Source organism: Aedes aegypti, chromosome 2 (genome assembly GCF_002204515.2).
Source record: "Aedes aegypti strain LVP_AGWG chromosome 2, AaegL5.0 Primary Assembly, whole genome shotgun sequence".
Lineage (NCBI taxonomy): Eukaryota > Metazoa > Arthropoda > Insecta > Diptera > Culicidae > Aedes > Aedes aegypti.
Genome location: NC_035108.1, coordinates 111641197 through 111666507, shown reverse-complemented (window position 1 = coordinate 111666507; position 25311 = coordinate 111641197). Strand labels below are relative to the sequence as shown.

General features: G+C 37.6%; 1 protein-coding gene across 2 annotated transcripts in view; it reads left to right on the top strand.

The window, feature by feature from the left end:
- The window catches only part of LOC5576168, an 82001-nt gene that overhangs the window by 15044 nt on the left and 41646 nt on the right, over nucleotides 1–25311 (top strand). The window contains exon 2 of one of the 2 annotated variants that reach the window (XM_021841967.1): nucleotides 5028–5141. The exons of the other annotated variant lie outside the window; for it this stretch is intronic. Within the exon in view, the coding sequence (XP_021697659.1) occupies nucleotides 5030–5141 (112 nt within the window). The 5' untranslated portion in view covers nucleotides 5028–5029. The remainder of the gene's footprint in view (nucleotides 1–5027; nucleotides 5142–25311) is intronic. 2 annotated transcript variants of the gene reach the window in all.

The window sequence follows — 25311 nt, the reverse complement described above, 5'->3', positions numbered from 1 at the left end:
TGTTGCAGAACATATACAGGGTTGGTCGTTAATATTTTTGAGAAATCATTCATTGATTCCTTTAGAAATGCCATAGAGGATTGCTTCATTAGTGTGTGTGGCGAGCGCGTATCGTACGATATCATCGGAGGCAGTCTGTGTGATTGCAGGATTGATTCCTATAAGCCTTCAACTCGAAGAGGACAGCGAGTGCTACAGGGACCGACGCACGCGGGGAATTCGGAAAAGAGCCCGGGATGAAACCATGAGGAAATGGGAACAGCAGTGGGATAGCGCTGAGAACGGTAGATGAACCCACCGACTGATTCCGTGCCTGTCGATGTGGGTAAACAGAAAACACGGAGAAGTGAATTTCCACTTGACACAGTTTTTGTCTGGGTCATGGCTGCTTCAAGAAATACCTGAATAGGTTTGGACACGCAAGATCACCTTTATGCACCGGGTGCGGCGATGTTGACGAAACCCCTGAGCACGTGGTCTTCGAATGTCCGCGCTTCGAGCATGAGCGAGCCGGGATTACATCCGTCGGCAATGACGTTAATGTGCACAATATCGTCCAACGAATGTGTGCTGAAAAAGATAAATGGGAAGCGGTAAACAGGACAATCGTCCAGATGATGTCTCTTTTACAACGAAGATGGCGAGAGGAGCAGCGGCTCTCAACACAGCGTACAGCACTGTGGCTCTGAATCGTTGCGGCAGCCAGAATCGTCGGACCGACCTTGGCGCTTGACAAGTCAGCCTGTTGAAGCGCGCATATGAAGGAGACTAACGGGCGCGACCGGAGTAGGTTAGATCCCCCGTCGGGGACTAGACCGAGTAGAGCGGGCGTAGCGTAGTATCGGTAATAAGTCGTCGAGGCGCCTGCAAACCGGAAGTCATCCTCCAACCGGAATTGCAGGACCGACCTCGGCAATTACCGACCATCATCGCGTTGGAGTAGGCTACGTCCTTCAGTCGGGGACAAGCCGAGTAGATCACGAAACAGCTCCGGCAAATGGTCGTCGGGGCGCCTGTGAACCGGAAGTTTCTCTCCACCGGAATCGCATGATCGACTTCGGCATCAGCCCGAAAAGCATCGGTTCGGGAGATCTTCCGCCGTCGGGGAAATCTTCTTCGGATAGATCCACCGTCAGGGGCTATTCTGAGTAGTCCGTAACGATTCACCGGCTTAAGTCGTCGGGGCACCAGTGAACCGGAAGACATCCTCAGACCGGAATCGCTGGATCCACCTCGGCACTTCACCGGTCAGCAGCAGTGCAGCGGGAACAAACGCGTAACGTTAACGGTTTCGGGAGACATTCCAACGTTGGGAACTCTTCGCTCCACCGTCGGGGACTATGCCGAGTAGCGATCGTGACAACCACCAGTTTTGGGTCGTCGGGGCGCCAGTGAACCGGAAGCTACCCTCCAACCGGAATCGCTGGACCGGCCTCGGCATCCAACTGGTCCAATCTGGAGAACTCGAGAATCGGCTGATTAACAGCAGGCGCAAAAGTTGAGCAAAGCTCTGGCAAGATGCCAGTCCCAAATACGTCGTAGCAGAGCAAAGAAGCGTAGCAATCACAAAAGCGGCAGTAGAAACATGGCCCTGGCGCGATGCCAGCAGTACGAAGAGAGCAAGAAAAGTACAGGAGCGTAAGATGCACGTGGGTCACACGCAGAAAGCGAAGCAAGGAGCAGTGCAGCAGTTAGCACAATAGCCTCCCCCATGACACAAGAAAGAATAATAAGAAATTGAACTGGAATTCTCATCTAAATAAGATCATAACTAAGGGTACAAATGCCCTGTGGGTCTGCAATAAAGCCTTGGGGAAAACCTGGGGCCTACGCCCAAACATGGTACATTGGATTTATTCAGCAATAGTGCGACCTAAAATTACTTACGCTTCACTGGTGTGGTGGACTAAAACAAATGAGGTAACCTCTCAAAAGAGGGGGGGTCCGTAGCCTTGAGGTAACGCTTTCGCTTCATAAGTGGAAGGTCATGGATTCAATTCCCAGCCCCTCCAAAAAAAAATAACCCGTCCAGCCACCAGAAGACGCCGCACGGAGGACCGTGCTTAGGGGAGCACATCCATCCTCCGTCAGTATCAGATGGTGACTGAGACAAACTGACCCACTTCGCAGGCAGCTAGCTTCAAACGACTCAGGAACACGGCAAAACGAACCACCGCAAGAGCAATTGACTATGGCTTATGGAAATCGATTGGACCAACAGCAGAGCAATCTCCTACCTGCTCGGTGTGAGAGCAAAAGAGCAGAAGAGAGTGAAAGCAGATGTAAATATAGATTAGCTAAAAATAGAACTGTATCGGTAAGGAAGATACAGATAAACTGATTCCGGCACAGTAGTGGCCACGAGCAGGGCTGTGCATTTTCGAAAGCATTTTGTGAAACACGAAGGCTTGGTTGTGTCGTCTCGATGGTGACGAACAACTGCGTCGCTTCGTTTTTCGTTCCACACTCATTCATTTCGTTATCCGAATTGAAAGCAACGAACAAGAAAGGTGAAATGAAAGAGTAAGAATTTCGTTTCATTTAATTTCATTGAAATCTATCAAAATGTTTCAAATTGCATTTTACCTATTTTTTGCAGTGTAATTATGTAACTTGTTGAGTAATTAATTAAGATAGAGATACTATACGGGCCACCACGTCGTTCATTTGAATTAATCATCTCCTAAAGTTAGAGACTACCGATTGAAAGACCAGCTCGCTGCGGTGAGGCTCCGATTTATGACGCGCGACGCATATGCAGCACGAAAGAGATGAGAGACTACGCTTGCTGCGATGAAAGGAAAGGTTCGTCGGATTGAAACGAAACAGTAGAGTTTCAACTGAAAGGCAAGCTTGAGTCAGTCAGTTGGGGACTGAAAATGCTTTCAATGAAATGAAAATGTACGGCCCTGGCCACGAGCACGGAGTGCCTTACAAAAAAAAAAAAAACCTCTCAAAAGAAGTTAGCTAAGTTACAAAGGCTTGCGTGTATATCTATGACTGGGGCAATGAAAAGCACACCATCAGTTGCTTTGGATGCCCTTCTCAATATACTACCTTTGCATCAATTTGTTAAACTGCAAGCTGCAAAAAATGCCTTGCAATTTATCCCTTATAAAAACAGTAGAAGACTGGATGATAACGAAGACCAACTATGATGTGCCCTTCAAAGTGGTTAAACCAAACCGCAATACGTGGGAATCTGGTGGGCCAAGTTTACGTCCAGGGTCTGTTGTATTTTACACCGATGGGTCCAAGATGGGCGAAAATACCGGGGCTGGAGTTTTTGGTCCCGGTATTAGTAAGTCTATAGCTATGGGATGCAGCCCCACTGTATTTCAGGCTGAAATTCAAGCAATTTTAGAATGCATAAATGTTTGTCTCAAAAGGAATTACAGGTTTGCTAAGATCTGTATTTTCTCGGACAGTCAAGCAGCATTAAATGCGCTAAAGGCATTTACATGTCAATCGAAGTTAGTGTGGGAATGTATTCTCTCTTTGAAGCAATTGGCCAGTAGGAACGAAGTAACGTTGTACTGGGTTCCCGGCCATTGTGGTATTGAAGGGAATGAAATCGCCGACAATCTAGCAAGACAGGGTGCAGCCTCGAGCTTCGTCGGCCCTGAACCATTTTGTGGAGTTCCTGAGAGTACTCTTAGGATGAAACTAAGATCTTGGGAAATGTCCATGGTAGAAACTAATTTGAATGCCACGGATACAGCCAAGCAAGCGAAAAGATTTATTAGACCCAGTCTGTCAAAAGCCCGGGCCATATTAAATCTTAATAAAAAGAATACCAGGGTAATAACCGGTCTGATGACTGGTCACTGCCCGAGCAGGTATTACCTTTACAAGATTGGAAAAATCCAATTCTCAGAATGTCGATTTTGTTTGAACGAAAACGAAACCGCTGAACACTTGCTCTGCAGCTGTGGAGCATTGTTCAATCAAAGGTTGTCAATATTTGGAAAAGGGTTATTAGAGCCCTCCGAAGTTTGGCAATGCAATCCAAACAGGGTAATAAACTTTATAAAACGAGTTGAGCCTAGTTGGGATAACGTGCTCCATCAACCATTGTCCACCACATCTCAATTGTGAGATGATATTTGATGAGCACAAAATTAAATATGGGTCATACCACAATATTCCTAATTATTGCATTAGTGACGCAGTGGGTAGAAGGCTCTACAGACAAGAAAAAAAAGCCTCCATATCGAACGTGAAACGCTGGGTTAGTTTGTAAATGCAATTTACCACCTTCCAAAAAAAAAAGACGATATATACGAATGCAAAAATGGCAACTTTGACAAAGAAAGCTCTCAGTTAATAACTGTGGAAGTGCCAATTAAACACTAAGCTGAGAAGTAGGCTTTGTCCCAGTGCGAACGTAATGCCAAAAAGAAGAAGAAGATGATCCCAAAACACAGAAAAAGGAGTATTTTTAAGAGAATGATTGTACAAAAATTATTTTTTCATGATATTTGAAAAAAAAAATCTGAATGTCGCCCAACGAATCCAATCGAAATTAGTGGGGGCATCTCTGGAGAAATTACTAATTGGATTCTCAATGATGTCCTTAACAAAAATCTTGGACAAAAGAAAATTTTGTGAAATTCCTGTTTGTGGAATTTCTGGGATTATTCTTTCCACGTGTAATTTAATGAAGTAATTCACAAATTCCAGATTCGTCTCCTAAAGTTATCTTTAACGAAATTCTAGTTTGTCTAATTTTTTTTGAAGCATGAGGTCTTTAAAGTTCCAATTTTAAGACAATTGAACAAATTTGTGGGGTGTAACTTAAGATTTTTGTAGTTTGATCATTACGGGCTACCCTACTCTATAAGTTTCAGCATCCCGTACAATTCTTCGCATTTCGTCTCGACTCAGGGAGCATTGTAAGTTGTAATTCGAAACCTGTTTACGGAACGGCACTCGTTCGCGATCTGTTTGCACCTTTCGCTGAACTCGAATTCTGTTATTCATATTCTGTTCATCAATATTTCCGTTTTTTTTCTGGCCATACAAAGCAATGCAATCGGATGGGCACGACCAGGAGAACCGGTCTGCTGGAATCGACGTCGAATACGACAATACACAGCATCCGTCCAGTGGGACCGGAACTGGCTCCGGTTCGGCCAACGGTTTGTTCGATATTGTTTTGAACTTGTCGAAGATGCACTTTCCCTCGTGATCGATGTGTGCAACAAATTATTGAATGTTTTGCTTCTTCCGTTCACACATTTCCCCATATGCAACGTCTGTTCCTCATTACTTCCATTCCTCTGAAATGAATGTCTCTATCTCTACTGTACTGAATGTAGCGTTTCGATGCACATTTGTCTTCCATGTGATGATCGTATGGCAATCGATTAGTGTGTTTGCTGTTTACTACTTATTTATATTTTGTTATTCGGATTCAATCCCTCAGCAACTTGTACGATGTGGTGTGCCGGTTAATTGATTTCAAAATCGTAAAAATTTCAATAGTCTGTCTATGTCAACAGTTTTTCATTTAATCTACCTACTCACGTTTTCCCTTTGTTTTAACATATCAAACGCATGTTGATCGATCTTTTTATTACACTTTTTCTACACCTGTATTATGATGTTAGATTTACAACATTTATAATATAATTTTTATATAAATTTAAATTATTGCTGTAAAATGCCCTGCTAAAGAATATCACATTGTTCAACCCATAATCGGAACACATTGAAACTACAGTCGATTCTCCATAACTCAATATTGAAGACCACCGAGTTAGGGAGATATCGAGTTACAGAACACAAAACCAGTGCAAATGCAATTCAAGGGATCGTCAAGGTAGCCATGGTATCCAACTTTTACTATGGTGCTCTAACTCGATATCGAGTAAGGGAGAGTTGACCATATCAATACAGTATTGCATCGTGCAACATTAAATCGAAGATGAAAATTCAAGAATAATACATCGATTGACTATGTCTAGCTGCAAGAAGACCAGGACATTTTTTGGTCTCAGAAATAAGGATGGAATCTCAAAAGTTACTCAATTAGTGGAAATAACAATAAATATTAAACTACAAAATTCAGTGTTTTTAAAGTTTACAAAATTCTCTAAAAGTTTAAAATTTTTGTAGTTGTAAGCCACGAAATCTGCGAAATTTGGCCTTCGGTGCGAAATTCGGAAAATCCCGCAAAACGCCGCGGTATTTGTTAAATTTGGAGAATTTACATGACCTTCTCAGTAAATTCCAGATTTTTCCTTACGAAAACGGTTTATAAGTTTTTGAGTCGAGGTTTCACCGAAAATGTTCTAATCGTTTACTCTCAAGCTGGACTTCTTTCTAACTTGCTGGTTTTGTTTTCAATTTTGCATTGATAATATTTCAATATCTTATCATCTACATTTGTAAAAAAGGCGGGATTCAGTGAAATATATATAAAGCGCATGGCCAAAACAAGGGGACACTGTCAAAGCCGTAAACTGTTGGTATTATCACCTTGGTCACCCGCGAAATTTCGCCGCGAATTCCATTGTCCTAATCATTATTATTACAGTGCGTAACAAAATTTTATCAAATACAAGAGTATAATTAACTGAACAAAAAAGTTGTTTAGGAAAAAGTATACTTGGACAACTAAATGCGGCCAAAATATATACCAATGGTATATATGTTATGGTATATATGGTATAAAATCGTTTTTGCTCCACACCGCTCATTCGATTCTAGATCAAATTCTAAGTGTCCTCCCAACATTTGAGCTCATTTGGATGAAAACTGAGACTGCACAAACCCTTTAAAGTTTATATGGGAATTACTATGAGAAAAGCAATCAATTCATTCAATCGGTTGTAGTATTTGCCCATGTGGAGATTAGAACTACGTTGATACTATGAGATACATTCATCAGCTACAACTTTGCCGAAGACCGTTTTCAAATCAGACGCCTCAGTAATTAGTTATTGATTTATATCCAGTCACAAATTCTTCAGCAGTGCTCATTTAACTTCTGAACAGGCAACATTGCTGCACCTGGCGCGAAAGATAGCACGCACAAATCATGGCTACTATGTTTTACTGCATATATCCAGTGATGCCTGCAGAGCAGCCCAATAATTATAGCCAAAGTTTTACAACTCATTCAAAAATCAATAATTAATTACTGGGGCGTCCGATGTAAAAACGGTCTTCGGCAAAGTTGTAGCTGATAAATGTATCTCACAGTATCAACGTAGCTCTAATCCCCAATAGCACATGGACAAACACTATGACCGATTGAATAAATTGGTTGCTTTTCCCATAGTAATTCCCATATAAACTTCAAAGGGCTTGTGCAGTCTCAGTTTTCATCCAAATGAGCTCAAATTTTGGGAGGACACTCAGAATTTGATCTAGAATCGAATGAGCGGTGTGGAGCAAAAACGATTTTTTGAACCACTCTAATACACATGTTATTAGGGGGAGATCCCCCAGTACCGGACACTTAAGCCACTATATTCATAATTCGAAAAATATTGATTTTATGGGCTCGTGTTACCCATTTATGATAAATATTATCATTTTTATAGTGTACAAAAATAAATTTGAAAATATAAATATGAATTTTGATATTGCATTTTGATGATGAGTTTCAGTACCAAATTGATCGATCTCGAAAGGTGGCACCCAATACCGGACAAGATCTGGAAATGCCTCGAATTCTGTAAATTTGAACATCATCGAATGTGTACACTATAGGAATACTTTATAATTACCAATTCAATGCATTTGCTACATTTACCAGAATAATTTGAGTTTTTCTTAGTTTGCAAGATGCCTATCAAAAACCTCTTTCATATGTAATGAAAAATAGCACATTTTACGATGTTGTTCTGAATGTTCATTATTCTTAATTTTATTGCATATTTGATACTATGATCGACGGAACCCATGAAAAAGGAAAGTATTCTGAGACACTGATGCAATAATTACGAAGATATCATATAACAAATCAAGCTGTCCGAAACTGAGGGACAGGAGGTGCTTAACCAAAATTGTAATTTGTCCATATATAGTTCAATTAAGGTACAAAATACATTCATACTATCAAATTAGGATTATGTTCAATCATGCTTGCGGGATCCAAAGTATTTTTTCCTATTCAAAATATTTACTAAATAGGCTCAAAATTAAGAAGATACGTCAAATTTTTAAAGATTTTCAAACTTTTCTACTTTTTTAAAAAGGCATGCATATTTCAAGGATGTGTTATTCTACGCAATCATTAGTCTACATAATAGGTGATATGAATAAAACCGAGCATTTGCTCATGCTCAACCTGGTTTGAGTAAAGTAAAGTGTCTGAGCATTTACTCAAATCCGTATGAATAAAGTGGTACTTTGCTCAGAGTAAGTTCGAATTTCGAACTTAGCTTTTACTTTGTCAAAAATTTTGTTTTTGTTTATGCTTTATTATTTTTTTGCGAAAAATAAAAAGAATGCCAATGGTGCAATCAGTATGTAGTGGTTTGGCGAAAAAAATAGTATGAAAGTGGAAAAGTTTGAGATGTACCATTTACTGCCAGTTGCTGATAGAATCACACACCCCGGCGAAAAACAATTTTCAGCATCACACCTGCCGGGGAAGCGTCGGTGAGCGCAAAAAAAAAACGGTCCGCCCGCAACGGTAAGTGTTTAGAACTTGGTGTTATTTCGTGATTTGATTATTTACTATCCATCCCAAACAGCCCTCATCGGTGAACAGTCGATTATCAAACCAGAAAGAGACGGTGCCCTCGGAACGGGCCTACGGAAATGGTACCCAAGTAAATGACAAGCCTGTGGGGTGGATTAAATGCCACTGTCAACAAGCATCACCACCAGAAAAACCACCATACACACACTGGAACACACAAGGGAAAGCAGATCAAACTGGGGGCAACTAGCGGACAATTCGGCTTCTTGATTGAATTCAATATGCCACAGGCTACCGGATTGAAGGACCATGACCCCACTGTCGTAATCCATAATTCCTGGCTGCTGAATAAATAAATAAACTGTGCTACAAACCCACTAAAAATGTTAAAATTGTAAACAGTTTTCACAGGTAGGCATAAAACAATTGTGCTTAGAGACCTTTCTAATAATATTTTTGAAGTTCACCAAAAATATAGGAATCTGAGCATAATCTCAAAGAGAGAATCTATTAGTTTCACCAAGAACCCGTGACAGATTTAGCAAAAATCCGTACGTTTCTAAAGAATATTCCCAGATAAAAAAATCTTTCTGGCGTTACGTTTAAAAAGAAGCGGAGTCTACCTTTCAGCTTCGTGTCGTTAGAAATACTTCTGCAATTATTAAATGAGAGTTTTATTTGCCAATTAACCATTTTTGTAATCGTTTATCGTGCGGGAAGTATGAAAATAATCTACCTACCTATATCCTGAACGCCGAGAAAATTTCCAACACAAAATGATCCTCAAACGGTGGGATATGAAACCACAATCATCAGCATGGTTATGCCAATAAGCTGCACGTTTACCGCTACAACTATTTAAGCCCTTGAAACTACTAGTGGATTTAAAAAATTCAGGATTATTTGAAGGATTCGTCTTAGAACATTTCATGGATTCCTAGAGATTCTTGGGAAAATGAATTTTTCAATAATCTCCTTTGATAATCTCTTTTGATTTGATCTAACCAGTATACAGTATGGTCCATAAAAAAATGCGAAAATTGTTTAAACGTGAATTTAGCATCTGCAAGCGTTAATTTCATTGTTTTTGTGAGCAAATTAAATTCCTGATTATTTATTTTTTTGTTAAAGTTTAATATAACAGTTTTTGAGGAAGAAAATTGTTCATTCGGTTAGAGACAACTTAGATCAATACTGGCTCATAGGTTTTTAGCAAAACAGAGTCGATTATCACACTTATTTTCTTCTTCTTGGCAGTAACGTCCTCACTGGGACAGAGCCTGCTTCTCAGCTTAGTGTTCTTATGAGCACTACCACAGTTATTAACTGAGAGCTTTCTTTACCAAAGTTGCCATTTTCGCATTCGTATATCGTGTGGCAAGTACGATAATACTCTATGCCCAGGAAAGCCAAGGAAATTTCAATTGCGAAAAGATCCTGGACCGACCGGGAATTCAACCCAGACACCTTCAGCATGTCTTTGCTTTGTAGCCGCGGACTCTAACCACTCGACTAAGGAAGGCCCGCAACACACACATATACGAAGGTTCAAACACGGCTCTCTCGAATGGGCCGTATTTTCTAAAATATGTTCAAGGCTCCAATGCTCCAGGTATCAATCCATTCTAACATTCGATATGGGCGAATGCTGAAGACAAGGACTATTAAGAATCTCACCCCATCGCTGATGTTTTAGAAGCTTGTATCAACAGAGATATTGAACTCTATGACTGCATGATAAAAATTTAAGGTATGCTTCTAATTCCTCTCTCCTAAGGTGAAAGTAACAAATAGAGATCATGTCCAAAGCGATAAACACAGTCTAAACAGATTCAACAATACAAATAATGTATTACATTTATGTTTCGTTCACACTTTTCTTATAAAAACTACCATAAAACATAAGATGACGATTCTCGCATTTTTTATGGGCCATACTGTATATAATTATTAGTAAAATTTCCATAAATTCTGAAGTTTCTTCGAAGGATGCCTCATAAGTTCTTTCTGGGATTTTCAGAATTTACTTAAGAAAATACTTCAAGAATCCCATCAAGATTTTCTTAATACTTCATCAAAAAGTATTTTTTGAAATTTTATCTTAGGTTTTTGAAAATTCGTAGAATGTAGAAATTCAAAAATATCTCCGCACCATCTTTACCCACATGCAATTGGTCAATTGGCAAAGAAAACTCTCAGTTGATAACTGGAGTTTATGGAAAAAAAAACACGAAAAATATAAAAAAATAAATCAATGAGAGTGCTGAAAAACCTTTAGATATTCATGAAAAAATATTTACGAGCTCCTGGAAAAGTCTTTTCTAATGATTTTTTTTTATCGGAAGTTTGAAGTGGTGAACTCGTCTTAAGCATAAAATGACCATAGTAGTTGAATTTGACGCGTTAGCTCTAATGTTATTAAATTATTTAACCAGGGATTTCTACATTTATTCCTTCTTCAATTCATATAGGTATTACGTTAAAAATTCTCCAGGAATTTATTTTAAAATCGTGTTATTCTAGAGATTATTCGAAAATACAAATTTTATCAACTTTGCAATTTTGATAGATATATATATATTATAAAATAGATGAATTTCATGATGCAGAAAGTAGAGCAATCGATTCGTTTCAATAATCGACACCGTTCATTAAAAAAGTACTAGCTCTGTAGGTGAATTCCGGCGAACAATTTCTTCGGAGAGAATAAATTTCCTTCCATTACTCACCAGCCAGAAAATTTTCTTTTCTTCGAAAAATATGCGCGCCGGAATTTGCCTACTTGCCACAGCACCGACCAATTGTTCTTGAGATTCCGCCAGGATGTTTGAAAAATTACTCAGTTAGTCATCCGTCTTAAAAGTCTTCCGGTCATCCTTTTTACCCTATTAACAAATATAAATATAACTTTCGTGCTTATTTATTTTCAACTGAGCATGGTCAGTAGGTGACTCAGGATTTTCTGAGCATTTACTCAGCTCTTACCGCTTTATTCATACGAATTCGGATGTTCGAAAAGTAAATGCTCAAATGCTCAGTTTTATCATACCAACTTGAGTAAATGCTCAAGAAAATGATTTGACAGGTGGATTTGAGTAAAGTAAAAGCTTTTGCTCAGTTTATTCATACGACCTAATAGCTTTCTTTTCTACTAATACACCATCTTGATTGGACCATGATTTCTCAATGTTTCGGCTTTGTCCGGTATTGGGTGCTGTCCGGCACTGGGGGATCTCCCCCTATACCGTGAAATCAATGATGAATCATGTGGTTTTCCTCTTTGCGCATATCTATAAGTAAAACACACGACCTTGACGTGTAGATTTTTCTCAGTGTAGTTTTGCTCTTAGTAAAGCAAACGGCCATTCAGCGGGCCCTGACAAAATCGGCTACCCAATGCTAAGGCACCTCCCCGCCGAAGGAAAAGTTGCCCTTTTGGAAGGGCTCAATAGAGAATGGACAGCTGGCACACTTCCATCCAGCTGGAGGACTAGTCTTGTCGTTCCCTTACCAAAAATAACGAAATCCGCACACGATGTGTAGCACTATCGACCCATAGCCCTGACAAGCTGTGTGGCGAAAATAATGGAAAGGTTGGTTAACCGCCGGCTGATGGAATACCTTGAAGAAAACTCTTTACTAGACAAGCGCCGGCACGCCTTTCGGGCTGGATATGGCACTGGAACCTATTTTGCCTCACTAGGACAAGCTCTAAACGACGCCTTAGAAAAAGAGGAACACATTGAGATGGCTTCGCTTGACCTAGCAAAAGCATACAACAATATCCGGTAATATGCTAAATTTCGTGAAAAACTTTTTATCAAACCGGAGCTTCAGGGTCATAATCGGCAATCATCGCTCCAAATTGGTCAACGAGGAAACAGGAGTTCCTCAAGGATCGGTAATAGCGGTGACCCTCTTCCTGATAAGCATGAACAGCGTCTTCGGAATACTCCCTAAAGGGGTACAAATTTTCATCTATGCAGACGATATTTTATTAGTAGTGGCCGGAAAACATCCAGCCGCCACCAGAAGAAAACTTCAAGCGGTGGTGAACGCCGTCTCACGCTGGACAAATCGAGTTGGGTTCGAACTTTCAGCTGAAAAATGTTCCAGAATTCATATCTGCTCGGAGAAACATCCAGTCATACGAAAACCTATCAAGATAGAGGGGAAGGCCATTCCAACCAGAAAAACTGTAAAAGTATTAGGAGTGACCTTTGACAGGCTCCTAAACATCCGACAGCATTTTGACCTTGTCAAAGAAAACTGTAGAAACCGGGTGAACCTGGTAAAAAGTATTGCGAATAAACGTATACAGAGCGATAGAAAAGCACAGTTGCGAGTAGTTAACGCAGTAGTCTGTAGTAAATTGTTCCATGGAGTAGAAATCACAAGCCGCACGTACGAAATTAGGACCCGTATATAACAATACAATCCGGGCAATATCAGGCCTGCTACCGTCTACTCCTGCCTCTTCAGCATGCGTAGAAGCCGGAGTGCCGTTCAAAGCAGTCACTGCCTTCAGTATGAAAGCTGCTAGCTTCCTAGAACATACAAAAAAACAGAAGATTGGAAACTTTTATCACCAATCAAACAAAGCGAATTCTCAACTCTGTGGTCAACATTAAGCTTCCCTTGGTGGCCAAACGGCAACGGAATGGAGCCCAAAGCTGGCAGGCTAAGGAGCCCAGTATTGACTCTCATATTAAAAACCATTTCAATCGGAACTGCCTTCCTGAAGAAGTTCGAGCGCATTTCAAGGAATGGGTAAGGGCCAAATACCCTTTCACTGAAATTCGATACACAGATGGATCGAAGGTGCCTGGATTAAACAACACAAAGGTCGGAATTGGAATCAACTCCAGTTCATACGAAGAAGCACATGGTCTTTCTAAGCTCTGTTCCGTTTTCTCGGCGGAAGCTGCCGCTATCTTCCAAGCTGCTTCTCGTCATAGTGAAGATCCATTGCTGATAGTCATGGATTCGGCCAGTGCACTGTCAGCTCTCCAAGCAACAGAGAATCCACATCCATGGATTCAAGCGACACAGGAAATAGTAGCAGGTCAAGGGGATCACATAACTTTCATGTGGATTCCAGGACATAAAGGGATTTCAGGAAATGAAGAGGCAGACCGCCTAGCAAATCTTGGGCGCAGTAAAATATTCCAGGGGCAGCAAGACAGAACAAATTTCACCGGGAAAATCAAGAATTACGTTGGCACTTGGAAGGACCTACCAAACCGTAGGGACCAACGAGTTCTCTCACGACTCAGAACTGGGCACAAAAGAATTTCACACAACTTTAATGGTGGAGTAGGTTTCCGGAAGCAGAGTAATGTATATAGAGACCACAACACCGTGGAACATTTTATCTGTAGCTGTCCGTCAACGGAACATCTGAGGCAGCAGTATGGTATAGCACGTATTAGAATGGCATTACCGAACGAACGTGATAGTGAAACTGCGATCCTACATTCCTTAAATACGCGGGAATGTATGAAGCAATTTAAAACTAACATCTTCCTTCGGACACGAAAACTGGCTCAACGAATGAAGGGAGAATCTAAATAGACATGATAATGTTGATGCACTAGAAAATACTGATAAATGGTGTTTGAAACATTGTTACGTATATATGAACGAGATTGAGTGGCGGACTCGCCCAGGGCGAAAAGCCACTATAATAAAGATAAAAAAACCCCAAGCAGAAGAAAATAGCTACTGAATAACAAACTAAGGTATTCCATACCATAATTTCCAATACAGATATGTTCCGTTTTTATCACGTTCCGATTTTGTCACGCTCCGATTTCGTCAACAGATTATTCCGTTTTTATCAACACACAAAAACTATTTTTTTTTAATTTTCAAAATGTTTAAAATATAAACTTAATGCTTATGTTGAAGCAATATAAATGCTTTTCAATAGCCTCAGATTTGAGTTTTAAACATTATATTAATGTTGAGCACCTACGATACGTGTTAGTTGTCAAGTCATATACGATTCAATAAGGTTTGACTCCTTCTTGTCTACTAATCAATTGGAGTTTTCAAACTTAGCATGGTCTGTTGAAGAAGATTAACCCATCTTTTTAAAATCAAGAGTTGCTCTGGCCACGTCCTAGCAACTACTGAAATTTGTGATTAGTTGAATACGTACCTAAGAGAGTTGGAGAAACCTCTGCCTTTTCTTATATAATATGGCATCACAGAATTTTCTATGAAAATTCGATAGACAGGGGCTGTCTTTCAATTACGTAACACAATTTTGGCGGTTTTTCGATCCCCCTCCCCCTATGGTATGATTTGTTTGTATTAAAAAAAATGTATAGCACGTAAAATATCTCAAACCACCTCCTTCCCCCGTAACCCCTTACGTGATTAATGGACGATCCCATATATGTTCAGTTCTTTTTTACAAGGGATGCACTTGGGAATGAACTCAAAAATGTTTGGGCAATAGCAAGAGACATGATCGAGTTTATTTTTAATAAGATTATCGACCCCGTCATACTTTGGACATTATTTTCTATCTCTCAAACTCGATAGCAATGCACAAATCTTAGCAAACAGCCGTTGATTAGATTCTGTTCAAGGGGTAGGGGAAGAGGTCTAGCAAAACTAAGCAATCAATAGAAAAATTTGAATCCTCCATATAATAATTTGCAAGGAAGAGGGTAAAGGGCTGAAATTGCTGACAATTTGAGAAACGGTTGATACTGAATGTTCCCACGTCACGCACGTTACCATCCCAAATATACCGGGATCTTGATCTTCGAGCAAAAATGAACCCCTTCCCCAAATGGAGACTAAAAGGTTAATTAGGAGTCTTATACCAACAGCCATACTCTTATTCATAAAACTTTACAAGAGAGATTCTTACCAAAAAGTTCTAATTTGGTGATGCTTGTTCTAGAGTTTATACACTTTTGTATTTTTGATTAACTTTTATATAAATTAAAAATGGAATGATGTTTGTATGACACGAAATGGCTCAATAATGGGCTAATAGACTTACATGATTATTTCACTGTGGCATTGGTCAAGTGTTCCGACGTGTTTGAGTGAAGGAAACGATTTGGAAAATTCTCTGAAATAACTGGAAAAACAACTAAAAACTAATCTGTATTTTCTAGGATCTTGACCTTTGAGCAGACATGAACTTCTTCCCCACATGAAGACTAAAAGGTTAATTAGCAGTTTTATACGCTTATTCATAAAACTTTACAAAAGAGTTTCTTACCAAAAAGTTCTAATTGGGTGATGCTTGTGTACACTTTTGTGTTTTTGATGAACTTCTATATAAACAAAAATGGAATGGTGTTTGTATGTCAAGAGAAGGATTAAAAGCTGATGAATAGATTTACATGATCATTTCACTGTTGCATTGGTCAAGTGTTCCGACGTGTTTGAGTGAAGGAAATGATTTGGCAAATTCTCTGAATAACTGGAAAAACAACTGAAAACTCATCTGTCGTTTTGTATGCATGCCTTTTTTCAGCATCCTACTTGATGGCAAACCGAATTTTGACGGGACCACTAGCATTTAATATTATTTTTACTCAACAAAAAACTAGAACTTTAGGTTAGTTCATTGCCAGTCTCTTCGTGTTCTAATGTAAAGCTAAAAGGCGATGGTGGCGCTATTCTAGATTGGCGATTAGTGCATCCTTGTCGAAATTGGTATCAATAACTTTAGAATAAAGGTCAGGTCACCATAATCATTTTACTGATGACATTTTGGCAATTCAAAGCACAGGAAACCGTAAATATTTATTTGAGATTGTAAAACTTTCGTAACATAACTCCACCTTTAATCGCCAATCGGGTGTGGTCAAAAATGGAAAAAATGAATCTTGGCAAATAAAGCTAACCGTGGAAGTGTTTATAAGAACACTAAGTTGAGAAGAAAGCTCTTTCTCAGTTGGAATATAATTCCAAAAAGAAGAAGAAAAAGCAGAAGAATGAGGATGAACAGTGGAAAAGAAGTTGTTTCTTGTTTAATTTTTATTGAAAAAAACAACAATGATTAGCTTGACCCACTTCCTTGTAGTTTTTTTTTACAAATTTGACAGAGGACATTTATGTGATTATTGTTTTAATATTCTATATTACATTTATTGAAATTCTAGTTAAGAAAACTGAAACTAATAATGATTTATTATTAAAATAATTCCGTTTTTGTCACGGTTCCGTTTTTATCAACTGGAAATTGCCGATCGTGTTGATAAAAACGGAACATACCTGTATCCATTAAAAATCATGTAATAAGCACATCGAACTTATTAAAATACCCTATCATATATATTGATCAATACCGTAAATTGTATATCCCTGGCCACGATCACAGGGTTTGACGGTGCCAAAGTAGAAGGTGCACCATAATAATACCCGTCTGTGAAACATATCACCTTCCCAATACTTTGGCACACCTCTAACGGTTCATGATTTATCATGAAACGGCTGCATTCAGGCGGAGGATCTGTTAATATGTTTCGGCATATTATCAGGTCCTCTTCGAACGGAGGGACCGCCAGGGCTCATTAGTTACTTATAAACCAGTGCTGGTTGTTGATGGTTCAGTTCGTTTACCACGAGCTGTAGCATCCTTTGTACTAATCAGTAATGGTTGTTAAGTTTCGAAGCTAACGTGTGATCAATCGTTTTATAATGCAACATAAGAATGGGTGTTTGGTGGAACTGCGCGTAACACTTGTTGTTATTAAATTTAGTGATTGTGTTGGTGATGAAAATTTGAAAATGAAAGTGGAAGTGATTCTGATAGTTTTGTTAGAAATATAATAATGATGATGTATAATGATGTGAACTCTATTATTTAATAAAGGCCATAATACATTTTGCAATCATTTCTCTAAATATAAAAACATTATTGCCTAGTTCTTCAAACATGCATGATAAAAATGTTAATAATGACAATGACAGCGAGTGCAGAAAAAATGGATCGAAGTGATTTTGTTTTACTGTAACTTTGTTGATAGTGCTAAATTGTAGTTTGAATAGTAATGACTCTACAGCAACAAAAATAATGAAACATTTAAATTGAATATATTTTGATTACTTAGTAATGCTAACAGATGGTAAATGCTAGTAACAATGAATTCATATGAAAATGGTGTAATGTGAAAAGTGATACAATGGAAAGTATATCTGAAGTGTATTACGAAAGTTGATGAGTGATAATCGGTGATAAACGTGATAGTGTCGAAAATAAAAGTGACGATAGTGAGTGATGAAATGAAATGGGGAATGAGGACCTTTTAATAAAACTATTTCGTTCTTCACTTTAACCACTCTAGTAGCATTTCAGGCCTTATCATAGTTTGATAGTAGTCTAAAGTACTAGACTGCAAAACTACGGTAAGGGCTGATTGATGCTAGGGTACACAGTGACCATTTGAGCAACATTGCTTAGGAACGTCTGTGTGATGAACGCAATAGAGGCTTATAAAAGCAAATGCTGGGAAGGAGCTTAGGGCAGATTAAGAGTGCCAGTACTACCCCTATCGCTACCAAAAAACCGTAAATTGTATATGAACATTAGCCATGTATGTTATCCGATAATGTTCATGTGATTTTCAGATATGAAAAACAGTGTTTTCAAGATGGCGTATTCAGTTTATTGAATTTCAGCAGATTCAGGACTTTTTGAAGTCTACTCACAACTTTTTCAATGTTTTTGTGCAAAGTAAATGTGAATTATGTCAAAGGAAGGTAAGTTTGATGACTACATATAAGGTAATTAAATATTAATCCGTTGTTCGAATCTGAATTTCACAGAATAATGATGGAACAAATCAACCAAACTTTCACAAATCGCAGATGATGGGCCATGGCAGGAAGAAACAGACTTGGCATTGGATAGTTTAAATTTTTTTTGTGGAAATAATTTGCAAGCCGAAGATTTGGCCTATAGACGAAGTTAGGGGGGCTGGTAGGGTGGGGCGTATTTCCAAAAATCTTCCCTAGTCAGGATTTACAAAGTGGAAAATGATCATCGGTCCCAAAATAACATCCTGTGAAAAAATGAGAATTTTCGGTGAAGGTTTGGAGTTGGCGCAAAGGGCGTAAGTGCAATTTTCCCCTATTTAGTGAACTCTGAAAAAATTTGGTATGCTTTTCAGCTTGTTTTGGTGATTTTTGGACCCTTAAGGGCAAAAAATCACCTCAAAATTGCGATATCTCTACTCCTTTAGATGATATTTGACGAAATATATTTATACATGCGATTTTTGCCCCCTGTACAGGTTACGCTGACTGATTACTATGAACCCGAATGAGCATATGATAAGGTGGGGAGAATTCCTATGCAAGTAGAATGGAGCGAAGAGCAAAGAAGAATGAAAGAAAGAACAAAGAACACAGAAGAATGTAAGGTGGGGTGGGTTAAACAGTTGGGAGGGTGAAACTAGTGATGTGTTGAGTGTAACCGAGGAATGTTATAATATCTTGTTTTAACGCAATGGAGAAAAGTTCCAGTAGAAAACGATGATTATATTGACTTCTATTTAATATTACCTACTTCAGAAATATTTCGAGCAATGTTTCTTCAAGTAGGGGAAGAGCACCAATTTTTGACCCATCTCTAGTTTTCGACCCATGCATACGATTTTAGATTACTCTTAATAGAAAAATTGCAGTAACGGCTACAATGTTCTCAACTCCATGCGAAGTTTCATCATTATTCTCCTGGTAGGTATAGATAAATGCATGTCCACTTCACTGCTTTAGTTTAATAATCGTTCGGTTTTTTTTCCTGGATGTTGATAGCAATTAGGTCCTAAAATGTTTAATAAAATCTTGTTTTTATTCAATGACACGAAAGAGCATGTTACTGCAACTATTTTAGCATTTTTTTCCCGCTCAAATAACGGCTACATCATATTTAAACTTTAATTTCAAAATTGGGTTCATAAATGAACCTTGATACTTTTGATCATGTTTGATGTTCGCTTAATCGACAACAACACCACAGGGCTTTTAGTTTTAACACTGGGGTTGTTCCTATCTGACATTTTGGAAGGTACACGGAAAGCAAAATACACCCAAAATTTGAGTTTAAGCCAAGGATTGCGGCAAAATCTAAAACAATATTTTATAGGACTTAAACAAAAGAAAAACATTTAAAAAATGAGTAAACATGTGTTATTGGCATAACAATTGGGACAGGCCTTTAGGACCCAATTTATCGAAATGGACCGTTGCAAAATATACATCCTGGAAATTCAGCCTCACACAGTATTAATTAAATTCATAACAAATTTATATAAGCATTTATATGTACATAGGACATCCTGTGAAAATTCCTTCATGTAGCTCTGCCGCAATTCCTAAAAAAAATATGTTTCAGAACTGTGAAGCTTTAATTTTGTTTTAATTCGAGAGGTTTTCAACCTGAAGTGCTTTATCTCTAGCACCCTATAGGAACTCGTGCAGTAATTTGAATCTTGAATACCGATTTTTTCCTTTTGTTGTTGTTTATATACATTGATTTCATATACAGATGTAGAACGATGTATTGAACTTCAACTGCATTTTCGTTTGTCCAAAGTTATTGTGTCCAAAGGTGTTGTGGCAAAAGTGAAGTATTGGAAGCCCAAACGCAACTAATTGTTGAAATGGCATCATAATCCAGAAATTCCTGTGGAAATTCTAAGAGGAAGTGTTACTGCTAGAAAGCAGAAATCGTTTATGAATTTACCTAATAATGATATATCGTGCGGGATCAAAATCCGAACACCTATAAAATGAATCTAAACCCTTCCACTTCATATAAAACTCCTTCTATTTGTATGAAGCGTACGGATTTGGAGCCTGTATGGGTTTAGGCCCCTCTGTAATTTCTTTCAGATTATGAAAGCAATTGCTGGAGTTATATCAAACGGGCATTCTAAAATACAAAATTAGTGTTAAACTTGCATATAATCACATCTCATACATTCAACCGAGATATTTTCACGGTTCCGTAGTTCATTCTAATACAATACCATCAGTTACACCTTCCCTCGTTTAACTCACCCCACCTTACATTGTTCTGTGTCCTTTGTTCTTTCTCTCATTCTTCTTTGCTCTTTGTTCCATTCTTCTTGCATAGGAATCCTCCCCAGCTATTCATATGCTTATTCGGGTTCATAGTAATCAGTCAACGTAACCTACACAAGGGCCAAAAATCGCATGTATAAATATATTTCGTCAAATATCATCTAAAGGAGTAGAGATATCGCTATTTTGAGGTGATTTTTTGCACTTAAGGGTCCTAAAATCACCAAAACAAGCTGAAAAGCATACCAAATTTTTTTCAGAGTTCACTAAAATGGGGAAATTGCACTTACGCCCTTTGCGCCACCTCCAAACCTTCACCAAAAATTCTCATTTTTTCACAGGATGTTATTTTTTGACCGGTGATCATTTTCCACTTTGTAAATCCTGACTACGGAAGATTTTTGGAAATAAGCCCCACCCTAGGGCTGGGGGCAAGAAGGACAAGAACACATGATGATTTGAAATTTTTGAAAATGTCCCTTCTTATGAGGTTTTTAAACGAGGCACGGGGCAAGAGTGCCACTCGTATGGGGCAAGAAGACCACCAGAGCAAAATGCCACAAATTTTGTATATTATTATTTCCCCGCCTAAAGGATAAATTGTAGAGTAAGTAAAGATAACAACTTAGGGATAAAAGTTGACTTATAGTTAAAAAGTAATTTTACGAAATTAATTTAGTTTTCATCTCATTTGACTGTAACAATAATAGTAAACATTTTCAGAAACCATTTTGAATGTCCAAGATGGTTTATTTTGATTTCATTTAGTAGGAAACATTGATTGAATGCAATATTAAACAAGAAAAATAAAAGTTCATTTGATTTTATATGAGAAAATTGCGGTGTCCCTCTTGCCCCATAAGACATACTGTTATTATATATGTAATATTTAATGTCAAAAGGATTTTTTCGAAAAAAAATCCTCACAGTCATATTAAACAATTGAAAATCATCAATACTGTGCGGAAAAATCAATATGTTTTGTATTTATTGGGAGTCAAACCTTGTTTTCCAGTCTTACATTCTTATAATATTTCGCATATTTTGCGTTGGTGAGTTAAAGACATTTTTCTAATTTTTTGTTTTAAACATTTTTAACTGTAATATTTACACAACCATCAATTAGTACTCAATTTATACTTATCCTGCGTTAAATATCAAAAAATTGATTTGAACTACGTGAAATTAAAGGTGGCACTCTTGCCCCGGGTGTCCTTCTTGCCCCATGTCCCCCTATATCAAAATTTTAAATTCAGTGAATCAAATTATCATCAAAATAGACGAAAAACAAACAACAAAGCAAGCTCGCTCACAACCGTTTGTCACAACTGTTGCGGATAAAGACACAATCAAAAGCAAAATTGTCATGACAATCACAGAACGCAACATTGTTTCAAACTTTTCAACTCGCGATTAATCAGTTATTTTAAACACAAAACCACATTTGTTTTATGGATGCTGTTTGATAATGTGTCAATGTTTACCAAGACGGAGAAAGTTCTCGAAAATTGCAATGCGAAGCCCAGAAAATTGCTGCGCACGTGGTGATCGATCTTTGTCATATTCTGTTCCAGTGATGATAAACTCATGTTGCGGAATAAAATTGTTGCAACAATAATTGGTGATCTAACGCAAAGCTAAAATGCGTAGATGGCGCTTTTCTAAACTAGGGATTAGTGTATCCTTATCAATATTTCTATTGATAACTTTGGAAGAAAAATCACCACAATCATTTTACTGACAAGATTTTTTCAATTCAAGGCACAGGGAACCCTACATATTCATTTCAATTTGAAAAACCTCCGCAATCTAACCTCACTTTTGATCGCCAATAGGAGGTGACAATGTCTTTGTTGCTGCGTGTTGGGTGACAATTGATTTACTGTTTAAATTATATTATATAAAGCATTTACTGCTCATGAAGTTAAATTGTATAGGGTACATTGATGCTTCCGAATAATATCAAACTTAATCTTTATCTAGTGCAAAAAAGTGTTACGGAGAAACGCAGATTATGTATTAAATAAATAATGTTAAACACGAATTATATTTTTTTTATTTCAATAGAACAAACCCATAAAACTTAAATATAAGTATTTAAAATGATTAAACGATCACGTACAAAAATAATAATTATCACCTGAATTTCGCATGAAATTCATTAACAAAATCCAATAACTCACATACGTATTTCTAATACAAAAATGTATGTGCTTTTGTGATGAATTTAATCAAAAGAAAATAGCTATAGTTCATGTTGCAAACTGATGAAAGTTATGTGAAAAGCTACATGGAAAAAACTATATGTGTTTTCAGATAAATCTTACATGAATACTTGGTTCAGTGTGCCATTAAATCCGGACAGCTATACGTGCCTTGGTTTTAAATCCGGACACTTATGAATCGAAATCCGGACACCTGTAAAGTAACATGAATTATCTGAATAAAATGTATTAAAAGAGTATTTAATATAATACTAAGCCACATTTATGCTCATTCAATAAAAAATACGTTACAGGCGTTTGATTTACGATGCAAATTGGATTGAAATTTCAGTAAGTATATGGTTCAATTACCTCTACTGACGCAGGATTCACGCAGACCCATTGCGATTGGGTTAAATTAGTATAAAAATAACAAGTTGCACAGCTTTATGGCACTTTCAATCACTCGTATTACTTTAATAGCATTATTTTCTACTTTTCTTTTTAATTTACTTTCCAAGCTTTAAATCACACCGGTGAAACATAGTGAATTAGAGCAATGTCCGGATTTAAAGTCATTTGTCTGCAATCCCGGACAGCCTCTTCTTACACCTTTCCAAGTATATTTTCACGTTACATTACAAGCCTCGAAACATCTAAATAAACAGATTTCGATTTTTTTCACGAGCTCGGCTGTGCGAATCTCGGTTTTCCGATTTTAACCGAGACTCATCTAAAAAATTGTCCGGTTGCTTAGCACCGAAGCACGATTTATTGAAACTCGGCTTTTATTTGCTGAGATCCCAGGAAATTTGTTTGCCGACTACTCGGCTGTGCGAATCTCGGTTAAAATAAGCCGAGATTCGGCATTCTGAATTAAGTGTATACGTTTTATTCACTGTTCTATCTAAAACACTTCGAGGAGCATGTAGTTTACTCAAATAATTGTTAGCTAAACGTCGTGGTGCGTTCGTCGAGACTCTTTCTGCGTAGAAATCACGTCATACAGCAACAACATTTTTATTTTTATTTTTACAAATTATTAGAGCAATGCTAACTAGATAACGAATGAAAATAAAATGATCAATAAGGTTGAAGGAAGAAGTTTTGAATTATTATTTAAGTTTTACATTTAATCAATGATAATTACCAAAGTGTCCGGATTTTGATTCACCACGGTAGTGCAGCTCACTAGGATTCTGATAAGCTGGGAGACGGTTTGGTTGGAGACTCGTTAGTACATTCATGTACTTCTGAGGAATATGTAACTCTAACCATGAAGACGAACTGGTCGGGTTTGTTAAAATCCACGTCGATTAAATTTCATAAAAAAAATCTTTTAGGAAAGGTTCTGAACCGATATACGACTAACGGTTCATCTGATTACCAAACACATCAGTCAAACAGCAACCCTATTAATGTTTGAATGTGTTGAATTCCATCTAAATGATTAAGGTACCCCGGGGCAAGTGAGAATCTGGGGTAAGTGGGACGTTTCGTCATAGCTCACTTAGGAAAAGTTTTTCATGGGGGTATTCTTCTAGAAAGTTGAAGATACAAAGACAAGGAATGTATTAAGTACAAAACATATTGTTATTTTTATTACCATGGGGTTCATGTAACAGTTGTCAATTTAGCGCCATTTTCAACTTGCATGATAATTTGCGACACGTTTCACGTCTTGCATTGACACGCAAAACATAAATGTGTTAAAAATCGAATTTCCATCAGCAAGCTACAACTTCAATTATTATTACAAGCTGCTTACGATAAACCAGTATTTTGTTTTCATTTCATATGAAATTTTCGAGGGTCTAACATACCCCAAAATATCTTTGTACGCGGGGTAAGTGGGAACTATCAAAACAAAAACCAGAATCAAAACTTTTCGTAGACGTTTCATACATTTTCCTAGAGAGTAGCACTAAAACATTCAAACGAATGATTTATATCAAAAAAGATAAATCTAAACTTATTTAATTGCATAAGAGGGAGAAGAAATGTGTAATTCTTCTATATGTTTTTATTTATTTTTTATTTTTGGAATACGACTTTAAAATTGAACAAACACAGAGATCAAATCTGAAATGCATCATGAGAAAGATCATTTTTCTATCTTATTTGAACTTTATTTGTTATTTCTACCAAATTTAGTAGTGACGGAAAACAATTCCACCCTATTAAGCGGTTTTCTACTATGCATATAAGTAATAACAAAACATATTTATAATTTCGGCAATTATTGATGGTTTATGTGCTAATTTGTAATTAACAACTTATAAATGATATATTTTGAACATATTTAATTCCTCTTTACGCTTTTATTGAGGTATTTTCAGTTAATATGAAATGCGAGGTGACATACTATTAAATAAATGTTTTCTT